The sequence below is a fragment of the Sorghum bicolor genome, chromosome 1 (genome assembly GCF_000003195.3).
Source record: "Sorghum bicolor cultivar BTx623 chromosome 1, Sorghum_bicolor_NCBIv3, whole genome shotgun sequence".
Taxonomy (NCBI): domain Eukaryota; kingdom Viridiplantae; phylum Streptophyta; class Magnoliopsida; order Poales; family Poaceae; genus Sorghum; species Sorghum bicolor.
In genome coordinates, this window is record NC_012870.2 from 68,091,770 (window position 1) to 68,114,845 (window position 23,076).

Here is a 23,076-nt window from a genome sequence, read left to right on the forward strand (position 1 = left end):
AACTACTAGACAAACCAAGGCGAAGGAAACATGAAGCACAAAAAGGCCCAACACAAGCAGGAACCAAGGGTAAAGGCACAAGAGTAGGAGTGCTCTAACGAAGCCTCCAAGGAGGGAAAGACATCCTCAGATGTCATCCTCTTTGGCAGAGCATATGGGATTTTCATCCCAAACCTGCCATCAAGAAGGACATGACACAGACCGCGCCATCGTCACCGGCCCGGGGCAAAGCCAAGCAAGGTAGACACCCAAGCATAGAATTCGACACCACAGTTCAAGGGGAGCGCTGCCATGGGGAGCAGTGAGAACCGACTGTCGCCACCCAAACCCAGGACACCTCCTGTCTGTGGAGCTCACCAGCGCGCGAGGATGAGGCGCACACCGAGCCCCGAACAAACACCACGTCAAAGCCCATGTAGGTCACGAGACCAGCTCGTGCCACATCGAGACTGTCCGTGTCCCAACACACACCGCGCAGGGGGGCAGAACTGGGGCGAAACCTAGGAGGGCGATGCCGCACCGACGCAGCATAAGCGGCGGCGCCCCCAGCTCTGCTCCATGCGCTGTAATAACTAGAGAGAGCCGGATCGCAGGTGACAACACACCAATGTGGGGAGACGCGGAGGCACGCCCCACGGCATCCCCAGCTCACCCCATCATGTCAAGATCGTGGAAACCCACACTGTGGCGCCCCTCGCGCCTTTGGAAGGGGAGCACCAACGCGGCAGACAAGGAGGCGTGCACCACGGCGTCCCTAGCTCGGCACCACGCACCGAAGTCTGGTGACAACGCGGCAGACGTGGAGGCACACACCACGGCATCCCCAGCTCGGCACCGCGCGCCGAGATCGCGGAAACCAGCATCGATGCTCCCTTGCACCGTGGGAAGAGGAGCACCACCAAACAGTCGCGACCGCTGCGGCAACCCTAGATTCGATGCAAGAGACATCGGATCCGGCCACGGAGGGCTCGAAGCTGCCGCACTGGTCGCTCGTGTCACCGAAGATGGAGTAGGGAGGGTGGGGGAGAGAGGGATGCGGACAGCTTGCCAAAAAAAAAGGGGGGTGCCGCGAGCCACCGCCACGGCCACGGAGGGCGGTGATGGCAGCCGAGGATGGCGTGGAGGTAGGGCCCTAGTGGTGGTGGCCCTTCTCGGAGCTGCCCAAGATGACTTTCACGGTCCGCTTGAAATTGCTCCTCATGCCAGAGATCTGTTTATACCACATCAAACACATTTAAATTTTTTTATAAGACAGATTTCTCTTCCTTAGAGAACAGGATAGTATCATCTGCATATTGCGGTGTTATAACTCCACCAGGTAAGTCCTCTCTAGAAGCCCTTTAACTAAACCTTTACAACTTTTACCAGCCTTAAAATAAGCAATCCTCACCATTGATCATAATCTTTATAGAGCCTCCCGTCACTATTTGTTTAATCCAACTGATCACCTTTGGGTTAAAGTTCCTAGATTGAAGCATATCAAAAAGGACTAATCTGATCATAAGCTTTTTCATGGTCCAATTTAAAAACAACACCCTTTTCTCCTGACTTATTAATGCTATGAACAATCTCATATGCTACTACTGCATTTTCCAAAATGTACCTAACTTTGATGAAATCATACTGATCACGCTCTTTTGTTACGAAGTGACAAACAAAGATCTCATAGGAAACTCTAGTTAATCTAAGGACATCCGAACACTAGAACAGTATTGCTCCTTGTATATATGTAGCAGTACCACCTCGCCGTCGCCGCTGTCGTGACTGTAGACCACCGGTGAGCAGAAACAGTTCGTGGGGCGCCGTCGCTAGGCCGAGGTAGCCGTCTCGAGGGACGGGAGCGTGAGCAGCTCCAACAAGCGCCTCCGCATCGCGGCCTCCGCTTTGCTCGTCCGGGAACGCTTCCTCCTGGCCGCGGCGGGCAGAGCGGGCGGCAGGGGCGAGGAGGCGCCGACCAGGATCGGCGGGGAAGTGCGCTCCGCGGAGCCAGGGGCGATGGCGCAGATGGGCATGGGGGCTTCGGCCGCCGCCGCGGCGGGCGACCGCATCCCGGCGCGGACCGAGAGGATGGAGTCGGCGGGGCACTCGCGCCAGCGGAGGTCCTCGATGCCGCGCGTGACCTCCTCAGCCGAGAGCACGGCGGCCGCGGCCGTGGCGGCGCCCGGCGGCGGCGCGGTGGCGTTGAGGGGGACGGTGGAGCGGCGCGGGCGCATGAGCTCCAGCGACCTCAGCGCGTCCACCATCGCCGGCTGCGGTCGTGGGGACGCAACAGGCGCCAGCGACGATCAGAAACCCAATCGATTGACGAGGACGGCGACGGGGTGGGGATTGGGGAAGGGGGAGAGGTGTACCTTGGGCGTGCGGTGGAGCTTGGCGAACCCGTGCATGTAGATGATGTCGTTGAGGTGGTGGAGGTTGAGGCCCGCGCCGCTGCGGGTGGTGAAGAAGACGATGTAGTCCTCGAGCGTCAGCCGCGGCCGCTCGGCAGGCGGGAGCATCGGCATCGCTGCGCTGATCACCAGCTAGCGCCCTCCCTCTCTTGCGTGGTGAACTGGTACGCCTCCGCCGCGAGACCGCAATCTGCAAGTGGGTGGGTTCTGAACTTCTTCTGATCGACGTGGGTTGTGGGATGCTCCGAAAGTGCTGAAGGCAACCGTTCTAGCCCTCCTGGGCTTACAGGTGGGCCAGGTGGCCGACCTCGGGAGCTCTGCACGTCAGCTGTCAGGTGTGTTCGCGTGGGCACCGCGGCAACTCGAAAAGCAGCAGAGCAGTGTTCAGCGAGTGCGCGGGCACATGCGTGGGGTGTGTGTGTGGCCGTCTATCCTGGCAGCTGGCATGGGTGTGTGTGGCCTTTCGAAATACGGGGACTGTTTGTTTGTACTAGTTGACTACTGGCAGCTGATTAGTTGGTGAAAATTTTTATAAAATGCTAGGTAGTATTTTTGTTTGTATTTGATAATTATAGATTAACTAGTTTTAAAAAATTTGTCTCGTAAATTATAGATAAAAAACTATACAAGTAGTTATTTTTTATTTATATTTAATGCTTTATGCATATGCCCTATGACATGAAATTTTGAAAATTTTACAAAATATTCCGGGAACTAAACAGGGCCTCAGCTGCTCCCAAAATCTTACAATTACTGTAGAAAATAAACAAGTAGGAACCTAGAGGCTCAAATCTTCTCATTTTCATCCAAAAAGTGTTTGAATTTTAATATTATAGCACTTTCGTTTGTATTTGACAATTATTGTCTAACCAGAGACTAACTAGGCTCAAAAGATTTGTCTCACAAGTTACAGACAAATTGTACAATTAATTACTCCCTCCATCCCAAATTGTAAGTCATTCCAAGAATCTTGGAGAATCAAACTTTTCTAAGTTTGACCAAATTTATATTATAAAATTATTATTATTATGGTACTAACTAAGTATCAGTAGATTCTTTCTTAATTATATTTTCATAGTATACTCACTTTATGTTACAAATCTTAGTATTTTTTTCTATAATTTTGGTCAAACGTGAAAGTGCTTTGACTCTCCAAGATTCTTAGAATGACTTACAATTTGGGATGGAGGGAGTATTTTTTTATCTATATTTAATACTTCATGCATGTGCGGAAGATTCGATATAACAAGGAATCTTGAAAAGCTTTTGGATTTTGAGGTGGACTAATCAAGGCCTCTGTTGTCATTATGGACAGGGAATCAAGACAGGATGTTCCGGATAGATCCCCTTGTCCAGTTGATGCACTTGCTGGAAGAACAGGATAGTTCTAGTCATTATGGACAACACACAAAGCACACAACTCTAAATACTCTATTGGATATTTGGATTCACTTTTGGCATCCAAGATGGTGAGGAACTCAATGAAATTATATTGTACTGGTCATGCAATATGTCTCATGTTTTGGCAAAAAAAAAATGAGATCATTTTTTCCCATGTTGGGACTTGGGCATGTTTTCGTATGTGAGGGGACAGATCCATTTGATATGAAAGGGCTCGTTCGGTTGTGCAGGAATGCACCAGGAATTGTTCCAACTGCTCAAATCTTGTATAAATTTGACAAGCAATCCAGGTTAGAATCATTCAAGGATAGGATTTGCTGCTAACCGAACGAGCCCTAAAGGGTTTATGTACCACCCTATTTTGATAATTGAAGGGCTCATTGCACAACATTCAACATTTCTTTCACGACTGTGATCAAGCTATCCAGCATGTCTCCTTTCATTCATACAACTCCAGTAGTCAAGCGTTTTTATGTGACACGTCCTGTTTGTTATCCAGTGTACCAATTTGGCAGCAAACAAAAATACTAGTTTTTGGAGCCAACCTAAAGAACTAGTAGTTACGTTACAGATTTCTGGTTATATAGACATCTTCCGTGAAGTCACAGAATATTGGATGCAGCTTGGGGTTCCACAGAGGTTCGTCCTGAAGGAATACAAGGCCCAATAGGCCACCACCATTGTTTGGGCCCAAACAAAATCACTGCACTGCAAATCAAGGTCTTCAAGTTTATAACACCCTTCACACGTATGAGAAATGCTCACTACCCTCAAACGTCCTGCCATTAGCCTCTGCAACACAAGGGAATAACCAATTTAACTAACTTTTTATGCTGTTAGTTGCAATTTTACTTTTCAGGACAGAAACTGAATCATCGAGCTAGCTAATCAGTTTCTATGAGCACCTTAAAAAAATCCCATTAACATCGCTTGAACCTTCTAATTCATCACCTGACCACAGTTCAGCGTGACATATAATGATCTATTGTTGTAGTTTCAGGACCATAATGAATTAGCACGGGTGCATGTTCGGTTGAATACTCAAATGCCACTCCACCTGAATACAACAGCTATTTCTGAGAAAATTGATCAATCACCATGAAGTTTCATTACAAATAGATATGTCACATGGTCACGTAAGGCTATAATACTATCTCAAGTATGACAAGCTGGCACAATGCCGTTTGGTGATCACAGTTGTGGAAAGAGTAACAGATCCTCGAATTTGGCATAGGATGTAATCCTGGTCCTCCATCTTAAGAAAATACCATTTTTGAATCCCTAAACTACGCATGCCTAGTTCCCCCCGACTAAGAGCATCTCCAACCATTATGCATTTTAGGCAAATTGCAAACCCCCAAATAAAAATGGCAAGGCTAAAATTAGGTGATCTCCAACAGTTATGCAAAATGCCAAGTCCATCATTTTTTTTCTCGGAAATTTTGTTTCGCGGCACTCCTTCCCGCGCGGCCAATCGATCCCGCGCGAAACAGCCCGCCGTCGTCTCCCATTCACCAATTCCCGCGCCAAACAGCCGCGCAGTACCGATCGTGAGCTGCGCAGTTCGTCGTTCCCGTTCGCAGTACCGATCTCCCGTTCCGTTAGTTTCCGTTCACCGTACCAGTTCGTCGTCTGTTGGCCATCAGTTCGTCGTACCTGGCCGCCAACAGCAAAACCCTAGATATCGCATTGATGAAGAAGGCGTACCTGGCCGGCGTTGATGAGGAAGGCGTCGTAGATTCGTCCTATCGCGCGCTGCGTCGTCCTATTGTGCGCTGCTTCGTCCAAACGCGCGCGCGAAGCTGGCGAAGGAGGACGCGCGATGCTTCTCCTATCGCGCGAAGTGGTGGCGGCGCGAAGGGAAACCGCGCGAAGGGAAGAAAAAAGCCCGCGAGGTGGAACCGAGAATCCCGTGATCTCTATTTGCATAGCCGGACTCCTTTGGCATATATGCCAAGTTTCCCCCTCCAAATACATAGCTATGTAAAATGCAAAGTCCAAATGCATAACGATTGGAGGTTTTTTTTTTTTTGAGTTTTATGCATTTTGGTAAATGCCAAGTCCATTTGCATAATGGTTGGAGTTACTCTAAGTAAATTCCATTTTAAATCCCTAAACTTGACTATGGGTGACAACCAAGTCTAAACAGGTCCTGACTTGCTCATTGGGTTGACATTGCAATAAAGATGTGTTGACTGTATGTTGGCGCAAACCAACATGTAAGACCTATTTGGATGAGAAACTATTCACTGATTTATTGTGATAGAAAAACACGGTTAAATGACTGTTAAATCTGACAGATAAGCTCAATCAAACAAACAAGGCAGAGAAATACGCATGAACTTGTGATTGTGTATCGTGACCAATTTGGACGAAAGACAAATGTGGAGACTTGTGATTGTGTAGCTCACATTGTGAGCCTAGATGTTAGCACGGTTAGCATGCCTATGCCACATTAACGCATGGAGCAATTCATAAGTCGTTTGAATTTGGAAGACACCACGCCAAGTTTAGGTAACAAAAATAGTACTTTTCTAAATTAAAGGACCTAAATGACACGGCCAACGTTTGTTATCCCAAAATGTTATTTCATAGATGACAGGAATGACACTTGGGCCTCCTTTAGAACCAAGAAAGCAAAAAACAAGTGAATAGGAAAACATACAAATTAAAATCACACGGGAATGTAGTTGCAAAATAGAGGATTGAAAAAACACAGGAATTTTAAAGGAACAATCATTTGGAAAGATGGACCATAGAAAAAACATAGGATTTTTACTTTGCCAAAGAGGTTTGAATGATCCTACATTTCCTGTAGTTTCCCAGAAAACAGCAACCAAAGGAAAACTTCTACACTATTCCAATGCTCCATTCCTATTCCTCCAAAACAGCAACCAAAGGAAAAATTTTCTACACTAATCATATGCTCCATTCCTATGAATCAAAGGCGTGAACAGTGGCAATTCCTACAGAATTTTCAATCCTGTGTCTTTCCTATGAACCAAAATAGTCCTTAGTGCCAAGTTCGAGGACAACTAGTGAACTTACTCCGGTGAAAAACGTGACCCAACGGACAGATACAACAGTAGCTGGAGGATGACGGATAGAGGCCAAACTAAACTAAAATCAACACTTATCCCTATCCAAAAAAAACACACTTATCATTCACAACCTGACATCATGTAATCTACAGTGTACATCAATATGCCTTTTTTTATAGGATGTCTCCCAGGAGACTACATCAATATAACAAAGGGGGAAAGGAATCACAACTCGGCACACCAGTTAGCAGGGACTAGCGATCCCAACCTGATGGTCGTTTTCTCTCCCTGGACCGATCCCGTGAACTGCAATTCATGCAAAACTTCGACTTAGAAAACAGGATACAGAACGATGACTAACACAAGATAATAAATGTATGACCCACGGGCAGGCACAAACACATGCCCGAGTTACCAACCTTTCTGGATTTGAGTTCCCATTTTCATTGATGTTTCCTGCAGGCCGCGGTGCAGGGACAGAGGGGGCAGGCTGCGCTGGCCGGGATGCAGGGACAAAAGTGGGGGCCGACTGTGCAGGCCGTGCATCTCCTCCAATGGTGCCGCCAGACACAAAGCCACGGAGTGCTGGTCTTACAAAGGAAGGCGCACTGCTGCTTGGTGTATTTGAAGATCCAGAGACAAAGCTGCTCTTAAATTGCTGCATCATCCCTGTCTTCAACGAATTTACAGCAGCAGATCTTGGAGGAGGCACTTGCGAACCAGATTCAGCATTGTAACCTATGCCGAGGCCAAAATCAACTCCACGCACACCACGACCGCGCCCAGCACCTCCACCACCACCTTTTCCTTTGCCACCTTTCTTCCCACCTGATCAACGTAACGATTCATTAGTACATGTTTCCATAAATGATTCATCCAGATAACCAGATTCCTGCTCTGTAAATAAGTAAGCAGGACCTACCTTTCCTGGAGTCCCGTTTTGCTCTGAATCTTCCATCCTGCAATCACAACAGTTTCCGAAAAAGAATGGGATTATTTTGAGTTGCAAAAGAACTGAAATTATGAGATAGTATCTACATTGCTGCAAACACCCAGTTTGCATAACATTCTATTTAGCTAGAATTCCATGCAAGTCTAGAGTTACTATGTAATGCAACACTGAAACAAAAATTCATCAATAAGCTAACTAACCTTCATAGCCAGATCCATGAGTTCATTTGGTACATCCTGGCCAGCAGCAATCAAACTGTGAACCAGTTCACCAGCAAAGCGTGCTTCCTTCTGTGTAATCAGAGTGTATGCAGTGCCATCTTTATCACCAGCGCGACCAGTTCTTCCAATTCGGTGAATATGCATATCCATCTCTTTTGCAATATCAAAATTGACAACTGTTTTAATCGATTTGATGTCAAGACCTCGTGCAGCAACATCAGTTGCAACCAGAACATGATACGTCCCAGATTTGAACTTCTGCAGAGTCTCCATACGAGAAGCTTGATCCTTGTCACCATGAAGTGCTGCAATTCTGAATCCTCTCTGATTCAACTCTTTCTCTATCTCATCCACTCTAGCCTTCTTAGATGCGAATACAAGAACATCTCCATCATCAATCATTCCAGGCAATTTCTCCAAAAGCCAAGGCATTTTCTCAACATCAGAAGGGAGTACATTAACAACTTGTTTAATGTCTTCATTAGCACCGCCAACTTGGCCAACTGTAACTCTAATAGGATCAGTCAATATTTCTCTTGCCAAACGCTCTACTTTGTATGGCATTGTTGCAGAAAAAAGTAAGGTTTGTCGATCTGGTCTAATTTGACCAACAATAGATCGTATTTGTGGCTCAAATCCAAGATCGAACATGCGATCAGCTTCATCAAGAACCAGATAAGTTGCCCTGAACATCTTCAATGCCTTCATCTTCAGCAAGTCTATTAATCTCCCTGGAGTTGCAATGACTACTTCACAACCTGCTTTCAGTTCTTTAAACTGGTCAAATTTGGAAACACCACCATATACAGCAGCAACTCGAAGATTGTAAGGCTTTGCAAACTTCTTAGCTTCGAGATATATCTGATGTGCCAATTCTCTTGTTGGAGCACAAATTACTCCTATAGGACCTTCTTCTTTCTCAAGCTCAGGCTGATCCATAATATGAACAATCATAGGGAGCACAAAAGCTGCAGTTTTGCCAGAACCAGTTTTTGCAATACCAATGATATCTCTGCCTGAAAGTACGATAGGTAAAGCCTGGCACTGAATTGTAGTTGGTTTTTCATAAGCTTGCTTGGCAATAGCATTCATTAGCGGTACAGGAAACCCACAATCCTGGAAGTTTTTTATTGGCCTTGGCACATCGAAACCAGAAACCCGAATTGCCAAACTTTTCATATAATCTGCTACCTCTTGGTCACTCATACCTATAAGAAAAAAGATTTATACATCATAACTCATCATAAAGATCGAGAAGCAGCAATCTGTGGGTAACGTAAACAAATCATATAGCACGCTGGTTGTCACAACATCAATCATGATGAAAAATACTTGCAAGGCTCCAGTACCATTACCTTCTTAAGACTTAACTAAATGTTAATTTAGGGCATGTTTGGCAACATTGCATTTTTTTTGCATCTGTATACATATTTCTTTGAAAGTAGCATCTGGATAGATATTCCAGTGGTGATTTCTTGTGCAAAACAAAACCCCTGCCCCCTCTGTAAAATGATGTCTGGGTAATCATATCCACTGATTATTCTCGAGTCTCCATCGCTCATTCTGGCATGAATCATCTGACACCTTCTAAATCCAAAAGAAATCTTTTCCAGGCCAGGTGGTAAAATCATTAAGTTGAATTTTACAGAGGTATTGGAAATACCTGTATCCAAAAAGGCCCTTAGGAAGGAAGAAAGAACATGAATGCAGTTCAAATTTGCTTCTTCCTTTGGAGTAGAATATATGGAGATCAAAGTTTGATAATGAGTAATGGAAAGAAACTTCAGCCTAAACACATATAGTGCAATGTTCTGCAGATTTTTTTACATGACCCGATGCTGGGAAAATGGACTAGTAACCCATCGACTTTAATCTAGTTTTGAGATAAATATCATAATTTTATGGTCGATAAGAACATCTACCATTTCTTCAAGTTACAAGCCTTATAGACTTGGAACACTAGTAAGTGTCTTGGCCCTTTGCTAACCAGAGTGGAGGTTTGCTGTTCAAGGCAGTACAACCACCAACATAGCATCTACTCCCTCCTTTCCAAATAATAAAACGTTTTAGATTTATGTATATCTAAGTGCACAGAAAAATCTATGTATCTCAAAAAACAAAACATCTTATAATTTGGAACGGAGGGAGTAGTTCTTAAGAAACATAATGCATTGCATCATGGTGTCCAGCAAAACAATTGCACAAGTACTGAAGAATGACTGTGTATTGCAAGGGAAATACTTCACGTACAACACAGTTACAATCAGGTGTTATGGGGCCTTCGATTCTTAAGTGAAAATCACCACCCAAGTGATTTGAAACATTTGAGCTTTTGGCCGTAAGAGTTGTACAGAAGGGCATATGAAACATTATCAATTGCATAAGCATGAGAAGCAAAAGGATGTAATAGAATTTTTCCCTGCAAAAAGGACTCCAGCACCGAACTAGAAGAATGCAATTAAAATGAGAGTGGACTTGGAACAACATGGCTTCACTTCCATGCCAACACAACAGAAGTTCAGATTGTGCCATGGAACAGAGCATCCAATCCAACTTATGCTACGTTCATCACATAATTTACTTATGCTACGTTCATCACGTAAATAAAGCAGCTCAGCCGTGTAAACTACAGGGAACAACTAGTTAAAAACCCACATTACATGTACAGAGTTAGATAGTAGAATCATAGGTTTAGAAAAGAATGTTAGGTACCAAGTGCTTCACCTGAAATCGACGGCTTCTCCTCGTAGAAATCTTTGGTGAAAGCGTCATACTCAATGGTCGAGTGATCGAGTGCTGGTATGGGCTCTATTTTCTTCTTGTCGACGACTATGGGGTTGTCATCGGAATCGTATTCCATCATGCCGGCGTCGACGGCCTTGGCAGCAGCATAGACCTCCTCATCGGAGTCGTAACCAGCGCGCATGGCGTCGGCGGCCAGCGTGAGCCCGGCGTCCTTCTTGGCCCGCAGGAAGCTCTCGACGGGGTCATCCTCGTCATCGTCGGAGTCCGCGCGGCGAAGCGCCTCGGGCTTGGGCGGCGGGGGAGGCGCGCGGATCTCCTCCTGGATCTCGGCCATGAAGGCGTCGAGCGGGTCGATCTCCTCGTCATCCTCCGCCTTTCCTTCCACCGCGGTGCTGGCGGGGGCATCTGAGGGGGCGTCGTCGGAGAAGGCGATGTCGTCGAGGTCCGGGTCATCCGTCGGACGGTAGAGCCGCTGCACGGGCTGCGAGCGCTCGAAGTTGTAGGAGGTGGGCCGCGGGATGCTGAAACCCTCGAGCTTCGGGCGCTTCGACATGGCGTCGACAAGAGGGGGCGGATGTGGGGCCGGGGCGAGCTAGGGTTTGCGAGGTGGGTGTGACGGAGGAAGACGATGGCAGCGTAGAATTGGCGCCGCTCGGCTTGCTGGGTGGCGGTCTCGCGGACTCGTCGCTCCGGATGGCCTGGGCCGTGTAGGTGTAGGCGGCTGGATGGATGTAGGCCTTGATGGACCAGATGCGCCCGTGGGTCGTCGAGGTGTGGCCCGTCTTTTTTAGGGCTCTCGATGTGGCCCGTCTAGAGCATCTCCAGCAATTATATATCAATATATAATATCCTTTTGTTCCTTTATTAATCTCAAAGTACATAATACTACAGCCTTAATTTTTTTTGTTTAAATATACTTGATCTTCTCTCTTTCAAAAAAACATTTTCTTTTGCCAAACACATTCTCTTTTCTCAATACATCTCAATTTCTACTGCTTAAGGGACATTGTAGTCCTATGGCTTCAATGTTGGTTTGAGATTCATCAAGTGGACGAAGTAGTTTATACTTTTTATCTAGATATAATGTTTTTATATCTAGTTATACATCAAGATCTAAAGTCAAAATGACTTACAATTTGGAGTAAATGTAGTAGTAAAAAAAATAATAGTTTTATAACCTTTACAGAAATGTATAATCTAACTTCCTCATATTAAAGAGCACATAATTTATTTTTTCTCTCATTCTCTTCAGCGTCATTCGTCCATCACTCACTCATCTTCCATTTTTTAGTTTGTCGCCTTACTATCATCCTCTCCCCACTCTCGGCCATATCTGTCGTCTTTGACTCATTCATCGCATTGATCCTCATTCTCATCCTTTTTGATTTGTCGTTCTTGCTCTTATCCTTCCGTCACTAGCTCTCACTCTCGCTCTTTTTTGGTTTGTTGTCTTTACTCCCATCCTCTCCTCACTCAACCTTCTAAATCCACCACTCTTACTCTCATCATCCACTCACTAGTCTTTCTCGGACCATCGCCCTTACTCCCATCCTTCCTTCACTAGTTCCTGCTTCGTCATCTCGACTCTCACTCTCGTTTTTCTTAGTTCGTCACCATGACTCCCATCCTTCCCTCACTCTCGTCCCTCTTAGTATGTTGTACCTACTCCTATCCTCTCCTTACTCCTAGCCCTATTCATCATCTCTCTCTCATCTCGTCCTTCACCCTTTTTCCCCCGAGTCTAAAGCTACAAAATATTGCACCACTCATACTCCTTTGATGTTGTCTCATCCCTCACTCTCGCCCTTTGTCTTGCCACCTACTCTCATCCTTTCTCAATCATTTGCCCTTACTCTTAACTTTCATCCGTCCAACAAAACAAAAAAAATAACTCGTCCCATTCATCCAACTAACCATGCAGCATGGATATCCATATCACAAAATCCATGAATGGTCTTATCCTATTTAACTTCGCCCTCAAAACCAAACATACCCGAAATTATTGAAGGGAAAAAAACTACAGCCATAATTTCAACCTACATCTTCCACAACTTTTTTTTACTATAACACATTTATAGATACAAACATACACCCCTTTCAAGAAGAAACGTATACTTTCTCTTTTGTTCCAAGCTACCAGGCAGCTTTAAAAGTAACTAGATACAAACATTTCAAAAGGGTTGATAATCGGAAGGACCGCATAAAAGTTTTGATTAGGTGACTGATGTCTATATTGAGGGATAGTAATCCTAGCCCGAGCGAGGAAAATTCTTGGATGGTTTTCACATCTTGTCAATACACCCACTTAGTGAACCTTCTTCTTTATTTTTCTGTTTGAAACATGCAAATAGTTGAAATGAAGAAACAAGAGCATGATGAGAGCCAAGTACTGTTCCCTAAAGTAGTCTATGTCTTGAACATTTATTTGCAAAAAAAAGTTTAAAATTGCCAGGTGGGATGAGACTTATGTTTGGAAACGACCTAGATTTTTCCACAAAGGGAAAAATCCACAGATTCGAATTATAATGTGATAATTCAAAAATTGAACCATCGCATTATCATATATCAGCTGTTATCGTAGTCATACATCGTGAGAAACAAGATTACAACACATTTACTTTACAACTCTTGGTCAACAAGCCTATTACATCGTTTTTCTAGCAGAAACACACGCGAGTCTTTATCAGAGTCGATGTAGCGCGTCAGCGGTGAAGGCTCCTCCTTCACAGGCAATCATCAGAGTCGGCGTAGTTTATCAGCGGGCGTAGCCTTCATCTCTGAACCAAACTTGAGCGCAGGAACGAGACCACCTAATCCTTCTATTCTCCGTAGTTATCATCATAAGCCACGTTCAAAACCTGCTAAACAACTTTCAGTACGATTTGTACTGGCCACTGGCTCCCACCCTATGCTTTTGCGTAAGCTTTGTGGTAAGTGGAATGCAAAGGGTAGATCAAGAGGCCTATGTATATGGCTGTAGTCTTTCCTTATGCAAGTTCATCAATATTTAATAATAATAATTCATCAAGTTTTATTCCATCTCATCCACACATCCATCCATCCATCCCATCACACACATCTCACCACACTCTCACTCTCTAGGCGGCAAGTACGACTCCCGCTCGTGCCTTGCCTCAACGGCCAACGCCGGATCCAACACAAAACCCAGGGGAAGATAGAAAGGACTCCTCTCTCTAGTCAAGTGAAGCTGTACTTAGGAAAGGTCCATAGCCGACGAGTCGGCATATGTATCGATCGATCAAACAAAACTCTGCAGAGGTTTGCACTAACCACAAGATCACCATCATCGACGAAGGCCCTCGTCTAGGCTGATTCCGGGCTGCCTTCCAACTAAACACGATGCCACCCTACCACTCAGAACTGGGACCATACCGGAGTACCACCGGTACGCTGAGACTGTGAGGCGTAGTACCGGGCCCCAAAGGTCACTACGCTGTCTTAGGAGGGTGTGGGTCCTCATGCCCGTACCTCCCTACACTATCCGCTAACAACCTAGTAGTAGTGGCACCGTCCTAGCTGGTCGTACATCCGTCTCCTCCACATAAGAGCGAGTGGGGTGCAACGCTTCCTAAGACCCGGTCCACAGAACATATCAGTCCTTAGGGTGACCAAGCAGGACATCTTCACAAGGGGCCAACCGATATACCGCTCGTCAGGACATCCGGCTACCCCGTGCTAAACAGCACCTCCCATCCCGGTGCTTCGTCCCACGAAGACACTCCACTCCGGGACCTCTCCCTGTCACATGTACCCGCCACAGGTATCTCTCGTGGAGAACGCCTAGGTAGCGTTCCCCGGCAAGACTTGTCCCAAGACTCGTCGTAGATCCTGCTCGGTCGACTCAACCCTCACCACACACCCAAGACGCACGCCAAGATCTCCCCAATCCATTATCCATCTCATTATCTAGTTATCGGCACCGCGTGCCTTATCCACTCACATCCAATCTCCCACATTGCATCACATCACAGATATAATGCGTAGTAGAAGCAGTAGCAAGTAGTAAGCAAGCATCTAACCTGACAGCGGGTGTGCGAGGGTTATAGGTTGCAACAAGGCAATGGCTCACAAGCATTTCTACCATGCATCCTATCTCAGTTCATTTGCATAAAAGTAAAGCACTAGCATCTACATTATTGCATGTCTAATAGGATTCTACGAGGATGGGTGGGACGTGGCACCTGTCGAGTGACATTTCCAAGATCCACAGTGCACTTGTAGTTGTTCTCATCCGAGATCCTCCTTTCCGCATGTCCTCCCTCCAACGGGTCCTGATCCGATCAACGCTAACCGAAGCAACTACCTCGAAAGCGACAAACAAGGCGAAACAATCAAACCACTAGACCTAGAAGGACTGCGAAAAGAGACGACAGAACACTGAGGAACAACTACACTAAAAGAGCAACGAAAGGAAAACAGCTTGGCCCTCTCGACGGATGTCCGGTCCCTGGGCCAAAGAAATGGGAATGGTTGTTCACTAAGTACAAGCTGGAGTCTTGGCCTAGCCAGTACTTCCCGGGTCAACCGAGTCAACCTGTACGGCTTTAATAAATGGCTTAGACTCTAACTCATTCTAAGCAAACACCATGGCTTACGAACTTTCGATCCAAGCGTCATAGAGATTGACGAGAACCAAACGGTTGTAAGTACAAGAAAGTCTGATCTCTCTCAACCCGTACGCCATTATGTTTGACGAGAGTCAAGAGAGGGTGGAACAAAGAGAGAAGAAAAGGGGAGTGGTCTACTCCTTCCAATCCACTCGCCATGGTAAGAGACGAGGAATTAGAAAGAGTGACGCACAAAGAACACGAGTGCTCAAGCTACTTGTAGGGTACCACAACCTATGTACACTGTATGCACTAAGACATTCCTAGGGTTCATAGCAGTGCGGTTGTCACCGCGAGAACCAAAGAAACGCTTCGGTCGAATAGGTACAAGCATACAAGAGTTTAAGTACGAAGAACCAAAAAGGCGGGAAAAGGCACGGGTTTCACTTCCCATTGATCCACTTGCCATAGCGACAACGGAAATCACGGAATTGGAAACAAAACATTAAACAAGCAGAAGGGGCTTAATCCACATCTTACTGGATCGACGGGATTGAGAACAAGAGAGAAGAACGAACCACACTCTTTCGACCAACTCGCCATGGAACAAACGACAGTTGGAGAAATAAACACGACCCCACGAACTACACTAACTCATAACACTTCGCGACCTAGGTGCTTCTGAATCGGCACAAGGTCATTCCTATAATTCCAGGCGATGCGGTTGTCATCGCGGGAACTAGGGAAATGCCCGGGTCTAGGTGGCATAAGCATACGAGACAGATAAGATACACATGCGAGAGAAAAATAGGATAGGCTCGATGGCCATGGCGAGGCGTCTCGCGACCATGAGCTTCACCTAACGAGTTGGCTTCCGACTGTTCCACGAAGGTTGTCCCCTAATTCGTATCCCACTCGACTAGGTCATTTAGGTCTCGGGTGTGCGGGTAAGAACCGCGTCGTTAACGACATCGAGTCCACGATGACCACGTCCGAGGGACGGGAATAGGAGCTAACGACCGTAGCGCAACGAAGTCAACTAAACACCGGGAATGAGTTACGCTCGGCATCGCGATCACGGCGGGACGAACCCACGATCGAAATGATCGAACACACTACCATTTCCCTAACCGGCTCGAAGGCTCGGTCCTCAGGCAATGACAAACACATAAAGAATCACGATTCGACCAAAGACAACACAAGGGACACGATGACAACTCGGAGTAGCACATTCCCATAGCACGAGAGATAGATAGAGATAGATAAATAAATAATTAGACCGGCGCGAAGGCACGACACAGGCATAAATAGACAGAGATAAATCATGCATCGACAAGTATAGACAGATCATATAACGAGTGCATGACATGGATAGATGAACAAATGGTCATGCAGATAGATCTTAATGCATACATGAGCAAGATACATGGCATGTATGATTTCGAAAAGAAGGGCAAGGGTTTTGCCAACGTCGGAGACGATGTCGGCTAGGTTCAAGGTTCGACCTTGCGGGCGAGGATGGCAGAGGGCTTCTACAGCTTGGTCGTGGCTTGCTGCAGGTGGCCGGGGTGCATCTGAAAGAGAAGTCTTGGGGTTCGGCAACGCCTCGAGGTTCGGTGCTCCAACAGCAGTGATGTTAAGTCCAACGGCTCCGGCAAGTGGCACAACATGGGTGCAGCATCCCTGTACACTGAAGAACACGGCACAAAGGCCGGTCTCAGCAAGGTAAAACAGAAAGCTAGCAAGGAGGGCACTTGGGCACTGATGGCTCACCGGCGGTAGCAGAGAAGAGCTTGGCGAGGCGGCAGACTGGCACGATGGTGACCGCGGCGTGCTCGGAGCTGGGGCGCGACGTCTCGGTGTCGGGCAGGGGGCTCTCGGTGATGCCGCGCGCGGTCACTAGTTCAAGCAATGCCACGGACGTCGTTGAGGCTGGCCGCTGCTCCTGGACTTGGCTCGGTGGAAGCAGGGCACGACATTGCGGAGGTGCTGCTCGGCGTCGTGGGTGGTGGGGGCGCCAAGTGGGGGTGCTCGGGCTCCTGCTCGCCGCGGTGACCACACGGACGAGAGCTCGACGAGGTGACCATGGCGAGGACGTGGACAGAGGCGTCGTGGTCAGCTTGGCGTCGCGAGGGCAGCGTCGCGGCACGGCGAGGCGTTCCTGGCCGCGGTCGAGCGCGTACGCGGCGAGGTCGGGGACGCGTCGGGCTCGATGTCGCGCTCGGCTCGAAGGTGAGGTCGAGGCCGTGGACGCCGCGTGCAGCTCGGCGTCGCTGCCGTGACGTGGTGGCGAGGGTGCGGAGTCGCGGGCTCCTGGTGACCGTGGCGTGGACGCGGGGCTCCTGCTCGTCGTCGAGGTCGTCTGGGCGAGGCTCGACGCGGCGCGGGCAGCGTCGCGGCTGGCCTCCGTGGCGACGAGGTGGGGCGGTGGCTGAAGCCCGACGAGGACGCGCTCCGGGGTTCGGCCTGGGCTCGGCGAGGTCGAGGACGCGACGCGCGTGGTCGAGGCTCCAGCGCGAGGAGGTGCTCGAGGCGAGGGCTCCGAGGGCGAGGCCATGGCCGCGGCTCAGCTGCTGCTCGGCGAGGGCGCGATGCGGGTGCCGGGGCGCGGTGCGTGCTCTCCTGGCGACGGCGGCGGTGCTCATGGGAGCCAGGGGGCGCGGGCGCACCAGCAGTGGCGGCGGCTCGGGAATGGAGGAGAGCGGCGGCTGCAGGGAAACTTTAAAGGGGCGCAGCTAGGGTTCTGGGGATGGCCGTCCATCCTCGGCGTCCGTGTCCACAGCGGGACACGCGGCGTGAATCGCGCGCACGCACGCCGAGGGGAGAGGGCAGGCGCGCGTGGGGTGCTCGGGCGCGCGGGTGCGTCGCGGCGGCGGCGGCTCGGCGTCTGGGAGCCAGGGGGCGCTCCGCTCCTAGGGCAGGGGGGAGGCGCGACTCGGCTGGGCCGAGTGGGCCGCCTGGCTGGGGGGCAGACTGGGCCTTGGCGCGCACGGGCCGGAGGGAAGGGGAACGGCGGTTCCTGGCCAAGCATGCGGCTGGGCTGGTTACGTGGGCCAGAAGGAGGAGGAGAAAGAAAAAAAAAGAGGGAAGTCTAGCCCAAGAGAGGAGAAAAGGTTTCCTATTTCCTTGTTTGGGAGCAAATGAGATGGAGGTTCTTTCCTATTTGCTACAATGATTGGGAGAGCAAGGGAAAAGAAATTCTTCTTCTTACGAGCTAATGAAATTTGAGAAGGGGCTCGAAAAGAGATTGAGATTGGATTCGACGGAAGATTTGAGATTAGATCAAAGAGGGAGGAGGTTTGAGAAGGGAACTTCGAGAAGAGTTCGGAAAGATTTCAAAGAAGTTGAGAAGGGATCTACTTTGCCTGGGAGATAGGCTCAACAAAGATTCGGAAAGACTTTGCTACGGATTTGTGCACTCCAAAAGAAACTCAAAACCCTAAACACGACTGAAACCTAAACCGACTCAAGAACAAAAGCACTCGCTTACAAACAATTCTATATGAATGCTACGATTTATTAGCGGGTTAGGATCGAGTTAGACCTAAAAACTATATGTTTCACACGATTACAGGAAAAAATTTAAAAAGTTCGTATTTTTGGTTTTACTGTAAAAATCTGGGATGTTACATGTTTGCTAAGGATGGAGATGGTGCTTTAAATAGATACTCGTGATTCTTCTATAGTCTAACTTATAATGAAATAAATATACATTTCCTTTCTTCATTTTTTCATCTAGTTTATTAAGTTGGACTAGAGAAAACCGCGGATACCTACTTGAAGCACCATATTATTGTTTATAAGTGAGACCAGATAATTAAGCATCTGCATATTCTGTGAGTGATTTCATCTAGTCAAACACTAGTGAATCTCTACAACTAAAAAGACCCAAGTGGTATCGTCATACCCGAGCCGTCGGCCTGCCTCCCCTGCTGCGCCCTTCCTCTCGCCCATCTCGCCACCAACCGCCGCAGCTCCCTTCTTCTACGCAGCCCCCACGCAGCTACCCCACGCAGGTCGACGCCACCCGCTCACTGCCGCCGGCTCGCCACCGGGCACACTCCAGGCGGTCGGGGCTGCCCGCTCTCTGCGCGCTGTCGTCGCCGCCGAACGCAAGCCAGGCTCACCGACACTCGGGTCAGCCCGCTCCGTCGCCGCGCTCACCCATGCCCTCACGCCGCCGCACCGCCTGGAGGGCGCCACCGGTGACCACTCCGCGCCTGCACCAGAACCTCGCGCCAAGTCAGACACCACTGGAGATCCCGAAGTCTCGAATCGTCGCTGCCCTTCTCGCTCGCTCGAGGCACCTCCCTCTGGCCGCCGCATGCACCAGGAGTCCAGGACCGCCTCCTCCAGTGGCTCTACCATATCAATGTGCTAGGTAACAACGCCCCTGTCCCTGCCTTCTTTCGGCGTGTGGGGATGCTGCCCCTGATTAGTCCGATTGCATGGTGGAATCGATCGATTGAACGTTGAGCTGGTGCTAGAATCAGAGGATTAGGGTTGACAATCAGACATAGGTAATCTTACTAATGGTGCCACTAATTTATGATTTGAGTACATATAAAGTTTCCCCATTCTATTCAGACATGAGTTTGACATATAGCTAGCTACATTTCCTTAGCTGATTGTGTATGTTCTGCTATTTTTATTTGTAGATCTGACTGCTACTAAGTTACCGAGCGTAAAAAAGTTCTGGTAAGCTTATCTTGCTACTCTATTATATATTAAGAATTGTGTTATGCGTTTTGGACAAAATCTGTAGCATTGAGTCTCCAATGACCATATTTTTGTACATTGACAACTAAGTTGACCAGACCTAATCAAGAGTGTATTAGTTTGATTCCCCACCGGAGTGGGTTCTAAGATTGGTCTTTCTGGAATCCAATATTAAGGTCTGGTCCATACTAAAAAAATATGTTTTAAGAAGTTTTATTAGCACTCTGATTTACTAATTTAATTTAATTTTGATGATAATTTAAGTTCTTTATTTTTTTAAATATCTACATGCTTGTTGTTATCTTCACTTTATAGGACTTGCATACCATTTTTTTCTTTATGCTCTTATCTCACTGTCTGATTGTTCATAAACCAAACTATGGCATGCTTTTAGTTTATCTCTTTTTTTAGTCTCAGCAAATGTTGTAATTCCTTTTGTCCTTTCTGCTATTAACAACATAAAAGCTGAAAGGAACTTGCAAAGCTGCCTTTGCTCCTGTACAGGTGCATCTCTAGCTCTACTGTGCTAACTCGTTGTATGCTTACTGGAGTCTAAAATTCATATGCCTTCTCTGCTGACTCCACTGTATTTACTTATTGCCTGAGGATCTATTTTGCAGCCACTTACTCTATATCATTGCATTGAACTCTCTTGGCTCCAAACTCCAAGATATCATGGCCAAGACACTCGGAGCATTCATTATTTAGGTAACACTATTTATCTTTTATATTTGGCCATTCGTGTTTAACAACATCCATAGATGACTCTTCTTCTTTTTATTGTTTACTGCTATAATGGTAGGAAAAAATTACTCAAACTGAAAAATGTAAATCCAAATGTATATTTTTTGGGAACTTATTTATGTTTTGATCTCCGGTTGCAATGGTTATGGATGGTTATTGTTCTCAAATTAAACTGCTTCTACTAAATTTCAGTGAGAAATAAGCCTCTATTGGCCAAATAGTGAGTAGTCTGCCATGTTTACATACTCCTTTGAGCATCCTCATCTGGTCACGTGGTCATCCTCCTTGGAGCATCCTTATCTGGTCATCTGCATCGGCTTGATGACTAATGTTTCCAAGTTTAGTAGTCTTGTACCTCCAGAAATCAACTTTCTTATACTTATTTGGATTGCTACAACGTTTTGGTACAGTAGGCGGGGTAATCTGTAGTCATGTGGTCACGATTCTATAAACCAGCCTAGGGTCCTCGCCTATATATGTACCCTGCCTATTGGCCTCCTAATCAATCTATCGATTTCCATTGCCTTCACTGGCACCTGCTGTTCGTCTGCGTCTTTGCAGCCATAAATATTTTCTCTTGATATATTTATGAGATTCTGGTGGCTCAAGGTGGTGTATCCTGTGTTTGCGTATGTCTATCTAGACATTTGGTGTAACTTGGCTGGTCATTGGCTTGCTGTTTGCCCCGTCCCTGAATCCACATTAGCCGAGTAACAAAGGAAGGTTGCTCTTGACGAACACATGCAAAGAAAGTATGACTAAATTGAACTTCCGTGGAAATGTTTAGCTGACAGTACCATCCCATGAGAGTTTAGTTACTTCATATTTCCATTTTTGAAACATTCAGATAAACATTCAGGGTTTAGTTACTTCATATTTCCATTTTTAAAACGTTCAGATAAACATTCAGGGTTTAGTTACTTCATATTTTCATGGAACTTTAGGGAATTTTATTTTGAGGGCATGCTTTGGTTCAGTCATTTGCTTTGTCAGTGGCCAACAATCTAAAAGCCTAGCATAGTATTGTCACTGCATGTATTAAGAGATTCCCCCCCCTTTGGTGTAGTGATAACTGATACATTTCTAAACTCTTGATTGGGAGAAGGAACAAAGGAGCTGATTCAAACCTCAGGTATCTCAACTATCTATGAATTATCTACATGTAAAAAATATATGGAGCACTTATGTACTTGACTTTTGCAATGAAACTTGGCATTATTCATGGCAAATTCCATAGTGGGAATTAGTAGAGTCCAAACCAGTGTGGTGGTCTTCACTATATTATACATTTATAAATTTCTTGGAATATTCACTGTGTTGAGGAATTATTGACTCAACTTTTGTAATGCAGATGTGTGACTTAATGCAACTCTTGTGATCCCTACATTTCATTGGAATAGCATTTAGTATGATCCTAGATAATTATTCGTCTGATTATTATGTTGTGTCCTTACCATAATAATACATCCTTTTCATTTGTGATTTTCTCTTTTTGTTGGGAACTACTTGTTTAAGAGTCTGAAGTAGTTTGCCTAGGTTCTAAACATTAAACTGTAAAATTAAGCTCTCTAATTTGAGGTAATCATTGATATTGCTTCTGCACATCTTATCAGCACTTAAACATTAAACTGGAAATTTTAGGATTCTAATTTGAGATGATAACCGATATTGCTTTAGCACTTCTTATTATGCACCCAAATCAAGATTTGGATATTATCATCTGACCTGATGTATTTCTTTCAGCAAATTTGATGATGTATTTGAAGGTTTCAATTGAAGGTTTGCTTGATTTCTTTGATGGCTTGTGGTGGGAGATCTCTATGCCACGGGCGGAGAGGGCACAGTTGGTGATGGCCACGGACATGGCGCAGTGGCTCTGCTAGAGATGGTATAAGTCAATCGACCTCACTATGAACTGGATCACTCAAGATCAGAGGCTCAACTCAGAGATATGGTACTGCTGCAGAACTTGCAACTTTTTTGTTTTTATTGCATATTATTTAAAGCAGCTTTATATATATATGCAAGAGCCATGAATAGGCACCAGGAACCACTTAGTGGCTCTTAGAAACTATTCACCACTTAGGCAACTGGACACTAATAACTATGACCAATCACCCACTAACACCACACACCTGTCCTCCTAATGACTAGCTAGGACAATGTTACCTGTAAAACTAAAACAAACAACTATTTATACTTTACTCTATCTACTGCTATTGAATAATGTGCAGGGAGTACAACCAACAGATTGTTGCTGAGCAGAGAGATATTATGAAGAAAGCAATAGTCCAT

At 46.5% G+C, this 23,076-nt stretch overlaps 3 protein-coding genes across 3 annotated transcripts; all 3 read right to left on the reverse strand.

Annotated features, from left to right (window-relative positions):
* LOC8081074 lies at window positions 1,480–2,970 on the reverse strand. The gene is made up of 2 exons (XM_002467930.2): window positions 2,352–2,970; window positions 1,480–2,249 (listed from the first exon to the last, which is right to left on the reverse strand). The coding sequence occupies exons 1-2, from the start codon at window positions 2,502–2,504 to the stop codon at window positions 1,809–1,811; spliced, it is 594 nt and encodes a 197-aa protein (XP_002467975.1). The 5' UTR covers window positions 2,505–2,970; the 3' UTR covers window positions 1,480–1,808.
* On the reverse strand, window positions 6,648–11,444 carry LOC8081075 (DEAD-box ATP-dependent RNA helicase 24). The gene is made up of 5 exons (XM_002467931.2): window positions 10,730–11,444; window positions 7,985–9,213; window positions 7,755–7,791; window positions 7,252–7,660; window positions 6,648–7,138 (listed from the first exon to the last, which is right to left on the reverse strand). Exons 1-5 carry the CDS (start codon window positions 11,301–11,303, stop codon window positions 7,087–7,089), a joined length of 2,301 nt encoding a protein of 766 aa, XP_002467976.1. The 5' UTR covers window positions 11,304–11,444; the 3' UTR covers window positions 6,648–7,086.
* On the reverse strand, window positions 17,057–17,875 carry LOC110432451 (uncharacterized protein DKFZp434B061-like). Its single transcript, XM_021452904.1, has one exon. It carries the CDS (start codon window positions 17,873–17,875, stop codon window positions 17,057–17,059), a length of 819 nt encoding a protein of 272 aa, XP_021308579.1.

Coding starts and splice junctions, on each gene's coding strand:
- LOC110432451 (XM_021452904.1), bottom strand. CDS start 17,875: ATGGCCTCGCCCTCGGAGCCCTCGCCTCGAGCACCTCCTCGCGCTGGA.
- LOC8081075 (XM_002467931.2), bottom strand. CDS start 11,303: ATGTCGAAGCGCCCGAAGCTCGAGGGTTTCAGCATCCCGCGGCCCACC. Junction 7,661..7,754: donor AAAACGGGACTCCAGGAAAG/GTAGGTCCTGCT, acceptor TACGTTGATCAG/GTGGGAAGAAAGGTGGCAAA. Junction 7,139..7,251: donor GGGAACTCAAATCCAGAAAG/GTTGGTAACTCG, acceptor CATGAATTGCAG/TTCACGGGATCGGTCCAGGG.
- LOC8081074 (XM_002467930.2), bottom strand. CDS start 2,504: ATGCCGATGCTCCCGCCTGCCGAGCGGCCGCGGCTGACGCTCGAGGAC. Junction 2,250..2,351: donor AGCTCCACCGCACGCCCAAG/GTACACCTCTCC, acceptor CCACGACCGCAG/CCGGCGATGGTGGACGCGCT.